The 9,470-nt window shown below is 45.0% G+C and overlaps 1 protein-coding gene across 3 annotated transcripts in view; it reads left to right on the top strand.

Annotated features, from left to right (window-relative positions):
* The first annotated feature begins 7,052 nt into the window (after nucleotides 1-7,052).
* Nucleotides 7,053-9,470, top strand: part of YBX3 (Y-box binding protein 3) — a 28,561-nt gene continuing 26,143 nt past the window's right edge. For all 3 annotated transcript variants that reach the window (XM_040361974.1, XM_040361973.1, XM_040361975.1), the window contains exon 1: nucleotides 7,053-7,309. In XM_040361974.1, the coding sequence (XP_040217908.1) occupies nucleotides 7,210-7,309 (100 nt within the window). In that variant the 5' untranslated portion in view covers nucleotides 7,053-7,209. The remainder of the gene's footprint in view (nucleotides 7,310-9,470) is intronic.

The following is a 9,470-nucleotide window of genomic DNA, read 5'->3' as shown; positions in this document are numbered from 1 at the left end:
TTTTGGATCTTGAACTATTTCTGTATGTCTAATGGGATCTGGGCCAAAAACCCAAGCAAAAAGTGCCATTATATCTAGTTTACTTTGTTGCCTTTTTGTGTTTTTTTTTTTAATCAAAATACAAAAGCAATGACCTTATTGTGTGCATTTTTTTGTTCTGAAATATAATACAAACCACTGAATATAGATCATAAAAAGCCCACTTCTTCAAGCTTTAGCTGTCTCATGTTACACTTCCTGCACACAGGGTGTCAGTCTTCGGAGCCTTCTTAGGATACATGAAAATACAATGCAGAGAAAGAAGGGTTGCATCATAATGACATCACTGGGCACTAGAATGTTTATTCAAACGCTGCAACATGCCCCCCACACCTCCCCAGCGCATTCCAACATTTGGGGCTTAATCATAGTATACTCTTGATGAATTTCGTGAAGACCTAGACACTCTCTGTGATGAAGCCCATAAAGGTGAAACATTTTAGAGAGTTTTCATGCTCATGTTGCACTGTTTGTATAGCTGAAAAAACTTTCTAGAGCCCAGTGACCTCATACATGTGCGGCTTTCCTTTCTCAGCATTGTAGATACCACTGAATGTTTGGTTATCTCCTGTTGGTTTTGTTGAAAGTGTTATATGATTATACAACTTTATACAAGCCTGTAGGTGGCTTTGGATTGTGGATTTTGTTATGTCATCTTGGCCATTTAGGGCAAACCAACAGTGTCTGCACATAGGTCACCCCTCCAGACATGCATACCCATTTCTGACAAATCACAATAAATATTAGACTTCCAGTAGTTGTAAAGTATATAAGATGAACGCCCCCATCAATAGTTCTTCTGTGAGTGCCGGTGTTCTAACGATATGGTTCCTCTATTGGATAGGGCCCAGCCTGGACTGCACAGGCGTAGCGCTTGCGCAGTGGGAGGCCACGGAAATCTCCGAGCCTGAACAGCTGTTCGTCCGCTGTAGACGGAGCATGCACAATGAACACAGCGCTCGCCCCCAGATGCTTGGGGCTGGTTATACACGCTGCTCTCCGCTCGCTTTATACAGCAAGGGGCGGATGCTTTTCCCAAAGGGATGGCCAGTGTTTTCTGATGGGCAGTGTAGTTTTTTGAGAAAACCATTTTCCAAAAAAACACTGCTCATTATGACCTTCTGCCCCTTTGATAAAAGCACTGCCCATCATAAAGCAGTGCCTCCATCATGCAGCCTCTTATAACCATATCCGCCCCTTGCTGTATAGAGCGAGCGGAGCGCGACGTGTATAACCAGCCCCGAGCATCGGGAGCGAGCGCCGTATTCCTTGTGCATGCTCCGTTTTCAGCTGACGAACAGCTGTTCAGGCTCAGAGATTTCCCTGGCCTCCGCCTGTGCATTCGAGGCCGGACCCTATCCAATAGAGGAACCTTCTCGACTAAACACCAGCATCCTAAAGAAATGATTTCAAACTAAATGTTCCGATACACACAGGGCTTAGTTTCCACATTCACAAAGCTCACACCAATTGAAAATGCATAAGCTAGGCTTAAACATATTCATGAAATACGTTTTGGTAAGTTAAAATACAGAAGAGCCTAAAAGTTATCTCTCAAATGAACGAATGTAACTCCCAGTGGCGGCTGGTGCTCAAAATTTTTGGGGGGGCGCAAACGAAGAAGAAAAAAAAATATAAGCCTCACTGTGCCCATCAAATGCAGCCACTGTTCCATCAATTCGCACCACTGTGCCATGCCATCAAACGCAGCCACTGTGTCATGCCATCAAACGTAGCCACTGTGCCATGCCATCAAACACAGTCACTGTGCCATCAATTGTCACCACTGTACCATGCCATCAAACACAGCCACTGTACCATGCCATCAAACACAGCCACTGTACCATGCCATCAAACGCAGCCACTGTACCATGCCATCAAACGCAGCCACTGTACCATGCCATCAAATGCAGCCACTGTACCATGCCATCAAATGCAGCCACTGTACCATGCCATCAATTCTGGTCACTGTGCCATCAATTGTCACCACTGTGCCATGCCATCAAATGCAGCCACTGTACCATGCCATCAAATGCAGCCACTGTACCATGCCATCAAATGCAGCCACTGTACCATGCCATCAATTGTGGTCACTGTGCCATCAATTGTCACCACTGTGCCATGCCATCAAATGCAGCCACTGTGCCATGCCATCAAATGCAGCCACTGTGCAATGCCATCAAATGCAGCCACTGTACCATGCCATCAAATGCAGCCACTGTGCCATGCCATCAAATGCAGCCACTGTGCCATGCCATCAATTGTGGTCACTGTGCCATCAATTGTCACCACTGTGCCATGCCATCAAATGCAGCCACTGTACCATGCCATCAAATGCAGCCACTGTACCATGCCATCAAATGCAGCCACTGTACCATGCCATCAAATGCAGCCACTGTACCATGCCATCAATTGTGGTCACTGTGCCATCAATTGTCACCACTGTGCCATGCCATCAAATGCAGCCACTGTACCATGCCATCAAATGCAGCCACTGTACCATGCCATCAAATGCAGCCACTGTACCATGCCATCAATTGTGGTCACTGTGCCATCAATTGTCACCACTGTGCCATGCCATCAATTGTGGCCACTGTGCCATCAATTGTCACCACTGTGCCATGCCATCAAATGCAGCCACTGTGCCATGCCATCAAATGCAGCCACTGTGCCATGCCATCAAATGCAGCCACTGTGCCATGCCATCAAATGCAGCCACTGTACCATGCCATCAAATGCAGCCACTGTACCATGCCATCAAATGCAGCCACTGTGCCATGCCATCAATTGTGGTCACTGTGCCATCAATTGTCACCACTGTGCCATGCCATCAAATGCAGCCACTGTACCATGCCATCAAACACAGCCACTGTGCCAATTGTCCCCACTGTGTCACTGTCCAGTCATACATCCACCTCGGAGCTTTATATTATAACCTGCTGGGACTTGTAGTTCTCCATCGTCTCCTGGGGCTCAGGTGCATGCAATCCACCATCTTTGTCCAGTTTTTCTCACTGCTGGGACTTGTAGTCCCATAGATGGTGGATTGCATGCACCTGAGCCCCAGGAGAAGATGGGGAACTACAAGTCCCAGCAGGTTTATAATATAAGACTCCCATCCACCTAGGAGCCTTATATTATAACCTGCTGGGACTTGTAGCTCCCCATCTTCTCCTGGGGCTCAGGCTGCTGACGGCTGGCATTTCACCCAGATAATGCATTGCATTGAACATTAAAAATCATTTATTATGCCCAACTCCATGAAAATGTTAAAAAAAAATCCACCCTTGCAATGAGCCTACATCTGCACTGGGTTAATTGCTCATCATGTCTAGTGAACATTCGGCCGAAATCGCGGCACCCCCATCCCCCCCCCCCCCCTGAGGGGGGATGGGGGTGCCGCGATTTCGGCCAAATGTGCACTAAAAAAAAAAATATCAAATGTTCCAAAAAAATTTTTATAGTGAATATTCGGCCGAAATCGCGGCACCCCCATCCCCCCCCCCCGGGGGTGGAGGGGGGTGCCGCGATTTCGGCCGAATATTCACTAAAAAAAAATTGGAACACAGGTAATCTTTGCAGAAGGGGGGTGGACAGCTGCAGCTGCTGCCGCCGAACTTTGCAGAGAAAACAGTCCATTACAGAGGGGCAGAGGCAGGCGGCATAGCTCAGCTTACCTGTACTCGCACTGAGCGCCCCGAGTCCCGACGTCACTTCCTGTTCTTCCAGGGACGTCAGGACGGAACGAGCACAAATAGTGGATGCACCCGCCCAGCCATAACAATGCAGTCCATCGCGCCGGAAGCAAGTGGCGCGATGGACCGCGCCACAAAGGCATTTTTGGGCTGCCAATGTAGCGCCACGTCTGCAATCCCGTGATTGCACAGACGTGGCGCTACCCATACCGCGCTTTTCCCGGCGCCCGACGCCCGGACTCAGTGCACATAAGAACCTTTTTTGGAATTTTTTTTCCTTAAAGGGACATGTTTAAATAAAAAAAATTTTTTTTTTTTTTTTTTTTAGATTTTTTTTTTTACTGACTGGGGGAGGGGGGGCGGCGCCCGGGCGCCCCCTATGGGCGGGCCGCCACTGGTAACTCCCATTGGCAGTTGGCTACCAAAAGAGAGGACAGTATGGAGAGGAGAGTAGGAGGAAATAAAAGGAAAGAAAATGTCAGAAGAAGGGGGGAAAACCCCAGGTGCTTCCTAGATGAGACCAAAAATATCATACCGATAAGAATCGATGAAGTTGCTGATCATAGAAGCAAAAGGGACACGTTGAAGTTGTGTGGGAGGTAATGTGTCACCCACGGTGTCCAGAGGGCTTTGCATTTAGCCACTCTATGTAATAACTGCTATTATTTTTGCATGTATCATGGCTTGCGTGACCTTATTTTTAACCGCAAGGATACAGAGGGTAGGGTCCTTCCATGCTTTAGCAATTATTTGTTTGGTCGCTGTTGTAATCTGCAGGAGTTTAAATTGGTGTCAATTCTAAAGGTTTTAAAGTGCAACAGCTGGATCTGGGGAAAGGGGCATATTGAAGAGAGTAGAGGACTCGCTAAACAGATCAGACCAAAAGGCTTGCACTACCGGACACGTCCAGGGGAGGTGCATTTTTTTTTTTTTTAACAAACGTTTTTTATTTTGTAAAATAAAACAGAAAAACAAGCAGGCAATGGTGGGACATAGAACAGTATTGACAATGGCAGTGAGTACATAAGATCTCAAATATAGTACACAATGAGATGATCATCCATGCAAAAACACCCTCTCAAGTGAACAATAAGCAAGTGGTTCAGAACACAGGATTAAACTAGGTAGTCAGTTGGGCAATAATACTCGGGAGTATCATGATCCCCCGCTATGTGAAGTGGGAACTTGCCGAGCAGCAGTGGAAGGGTAAAGGAGGTGAAGATGGGTTCCCATTCCAGGGCAATAGGGAAGACCCCTACTGCATTACCTAAGGGCGCATTACAGAAGGGGGGGGGGGAGACGGGCCGCACAGCGCCCAACACAGGGGGAATCATGACCGGAGCTATACCCTAAAAGACCCCTACATGGCTCCCACAGCGGTCAGCTGCAATATTAAAAAAAGGACAACCAGGCACACCCGGTAATCCACCCTCCTAAGCCAATACCAGCTGCTCCTCACGTACCCACTCCGCCCAGACCTAATCGAACTTCCCAGGGCAGTTACGGCCCAGATAAGTGAGTTTATACAGAGGAAGGGCCGCATTAATTAACGCTTTTTATTGTTGCACTGAGGGGGGAGAGGACTCCCTCCACCGCCGAGAACAGGTTCAAGAGACAGTCATAGACTGAAGACACATTACATAAGACTGCTAGAGATAATTTCTATTACAGTCTGTTTACAAATCAGTGCTTCCATATTTGTACCCCCTACAGTTCCCTTAAAATATACTTGTACCACATTTGCTATTTCTTGCAGCAAAAACTATTATAAAAAAGGACAGGGTGAGAAAAGGGATGGACTGCACTGAAAAAATAAAATAGTGTTATTTTAAAATAATGACCTGTTGTCTGAATACCAGCAGTACCAATATGCCACAGCAGAAGAGGAGGGAGAATTTGAAGAGTATGGTGATGAAGAAGTTGCCTAAACTCAAGTTGCATAAAACAACCTATTCTATTGTAAGATATGCTCTGCCTTCTGCTCTGTTGTTCACGTGTTGTCTTGTGGTTTTCATGTTCGATGCTTACAGAAGTTACACATTAAGGCCCAGATTCTGAGTCTGAGGCGTCGTATCTTGGCGCCTGATTCAAAGAATCAGATACGCCAGAATTTGTATAAGATATGACCAGCGTAAGTCTCCTACGTCGTCGGATCTTAACTGCATATTTACGCTGGCGGCTAGGGGAGTGTACGCTGATTTACGCCTAGAAATATGTAAATCAGCTAGATACGCCTATTCACGAACGTACGCCCGGCCGTCGCAGTACAGATACGCCGTTTACGTAAGGCTTTTTCCGGCGTAAAGTTACCCCTGCTCTATGAGGCGTAGATGAGGCGTACCAATGTTAGGTATGGACGTCGGAACAGCGTCAAATTTTTCACGTTTTACGTCGTTTGCATAAGTCGTTCGCGAATAGGGCTGGGCATCATTTACGTACACGTCAAAAGCATTGGCTTTTTGCAGGTTAATTTGGAGCATGCGCACTGGGATACTTTCACGGACGGCGCATGCGTCGTTCGTAAAAAGCGTCATTTACGTGGGGTCACAATAAATTTACATAACACACGCCCACATCTTCCACATTTGAATTAGGTGGGCTTACGCCGGCCTATTTACGCTACGCCGCCGCAACTTTGCTTTGTGAATACTGCACTTGCCTGTCAAAGTTGCGGAGGCGTAACGTAAATAGGATACCTTACGCCCGCACAAAGATGCGCTCTCCTACGTGAATCTGGGCCTTAAACTTGCAATTTTCAAAAAAATAAATAAAAATTGTGTGAAAGAAATAAAGTAAGAGAAAAAAAGACTACTATCTGCAGGGACACCGAAGGCCACACAATAAATGCCAAAAGACCTAGACGATGGCTGCCCCTACACAGGGACACACTGCAGAACAAGGCATGGAGGGTCCCTAATGTGGAAAAGATCAACTACATGGAGCATACAGATAATACTGGTGACTAGTCCTTTGCTCTCTGCTTTAGGCACAGCTTCTACAATTCTGGTTCTCTTGAAGGCCACACTTGTTTTGGGTTTTAAAGTGGTAAAAAATGATGTGTCTGAAAATAATCCAAATACCTTCTTTTTACACTTTAGTGAAGGTAGACTAAGGTTAGTGGGTGCTGTGGGTTTCAGCAAATCATTTATTATTTTCACTATTTTGATATTATCTTAATCAATTATTTAGCCCATTGTAAAATGTGCAGAATGAGTAAGAGGTTGTTGAAGGCAGCATGTGGTGTGGGTAACTAGGCAGCATGCCACTTTAAGACAGGAGGTGGAGTAAAATGTCCCTCCATATAAAAGGTCCTGCAAGGCCATTTTTAGGGCAGTAAGATCAGTAAGAACAAGAGAACAAGTGAACTCGAGGATTGAGATCCCTCGAAATACCATCTGCAATCCTCCCTGCCTCTCCCCCCTTATCTCCTAACACCATATAGCAGGGAATATAAGAACACTAGGGAATTGCAGCCATGAGTGAAGTAACAGCTGAAGAACCAAAGCCCAAGGCTGCTGGGAGTGAACCAAACACAGCTCCGTCTACTACAGGAGAAGTAGAGAGGAAAGTACTGGGTGAGTAGGAATAAAGTTCTGTGATTGTGACTTATGATGAAGCTAAAATCCATCTGTGCCTCCCTGGTTCTCATGGCTGTACACTGCCTAATGTTCCTGTCATGGTCTATTTTTGTCCTTGCTGATTCTACGTCTGTTCGTCTGTGCCACATTCTGTAACAAACTTGCCCTTTGTAAAAAAAATATACCAATTATCTAAAAACTGTTTTCACTTTTTGTTTTTGCAGACCTTCACAACTTTTTGTATAGGTTAAACTTTGTATTGAATATTTGTGAAGATAAAATAAGCTTTAAATATTACATTTTAACATGCTCTGCTGGCAATACAGAATGTTCATCCTTAACATATACTATATGTAAACCCAATCTTATATAATCTTTTAACATGTTAATGTAATTTCCAAGTAATGTTCACTTATTTACAGCTTATATTAAAATAATACCTGGTGATTCTGGGAAGAAGGTTCTTGTTCAAGTACTTGTTCACTCTATCCCTGTCTCCCAATTGCTCTTCTGCAATGTCATTCTGCTTCTAGTGGAGGCCTCACATGCCCATGCTGACCCACATTGCGCAAGCATGGTCAATCTTGTCATCGTTAGTAATTCAGTTCAGAATAATGGTTTGCAGTTGACATTGGAGTGAGTGTATGTGGACATAAAGGGCCAGATTCACATACAGATACGACGGTGTATCTCCTGATACACCGTCGTATCTCAGAGTTGCGTCGGTCGTATCTATGTGACTGATTCATAGAATCAGTTACGCATAGATATGCCTAAGATCCGTCGGATCTTAACTGCAATTTTAAAATGGCCGCTGGGGGCGTTCTTGCTGATTTACGATGAGAATATGTAAATCAGCGAGATACGCCAATTCACGAACGTACGCGGGCCAGACACAGTCACTTTACGTCGTTTACGTAAGGGTTTTCCCGGCGTATAGTTACCCCTGCTTCTATGAGGCGCAGCCAATGTTAAGTATGGCCGTCGTTCCCGTGACAAAATTTGAATTTTTTACGTCGTTTGCGTAAGTCGATCGCGAATACGGATGGACGTAATTTACGTAAACGTCGAAACCAATGACGTCCTTGCGACGTCATTTGGAGCAATGCACGCTGGGAAAATTTCAGGACGGCGCATGCGCTATTCGATCGGCGCGGGGACGCGCCTGATTTGAATAGTACACTCCCCCTAGCCACGGAATTTGAATTCCGCCGGGGGATTTACGATACGCCGCCGCAAGTTTTGAGGTAAGTGTTTTGTGAATTACCCACTTGCCTCAAAAATTTGCGGCGGCGGATCTTAAATCACATAGGTTACGCGGATCTAAAGATCCGCTAACCTATGTGAATCTGGCCCAAAGAGGCTGAAAATAGACCAGAGGGGATCAGTACCACCAAGCTACAAAACTGACGAAAACCCAATTTTTTTAAATAGAAGACAAGGTAATTGTTTATAACAAACAGTCCTATAGTCAACTAAATGCCAGTTAGATTTATTCTAATGCCACGTACACACGATCGGAAATTCCGACAAGAAAACCGTGGATTTTTTTCCCGATTGAATTTCGGCTCAAACTTGTGTTGCATACACACGGTCACACAAATGTTGTCTGAAATTCCGACCGTCAAGAACGCAGTGACGTACAACACTACAACAAGCCGAGAAAAATTAAGTTCAATAATTCCGAGCATGCGTCAAATTGATTCAGAGCAATTCCGACAGAAAAAGTCAGATGGCGCCTACACACGGTCGGAATTTCCGACCAAAAGCTCACATCAAACTTTTCTTGTCGGAAATTCCGATCGTGTGTACGCGGCATTAGACAGATTTCTGTGTGAAATCCTTTAATTAATTTAATTTAATTATTTTATTTTATTTAAATTAATTATCAATTAATTATTTCAGTTTAGAGAAAAGGTGGAGATTAGAATCAAGTAAGATCTCTCGTGGAAAGATGTCTATGCATGTTTTTCAAGGTGCTCTGTCTTGGCCATTACAAGAGGGACACACTTCTTCTTTCTGAATTTTCAATTAGTAAACACTACAGAGCACTCAATATTAGGTGTAGGAGTTTAATGGCAGGAATACTATAGTGGTTTAAGTAATAGGATGTTTCTCCTCTTACATCCCTGTGAGATCTGAGATGCATGTTGGTGAT

The sequence above is a fragment of the Rana temporaria genome, chromosome 8 (assembly GCF_905171775.1).
Source record: "Rana temporaria chromosome 8, aRanTem1.1, whole genome shotgun sequence".
Taxonomy (NCBI): domain Eukaryota; kingdom Metazoa; phylum Chordata; class Amphibia; order Anura; family Ranidae; genus Rana; species Rana temporaria.
The sequence above is the reverse complement of the archived record's forward strand: the minus strand, read 5'-3'. Positions and strand labels throughout refer to the sequence as shown.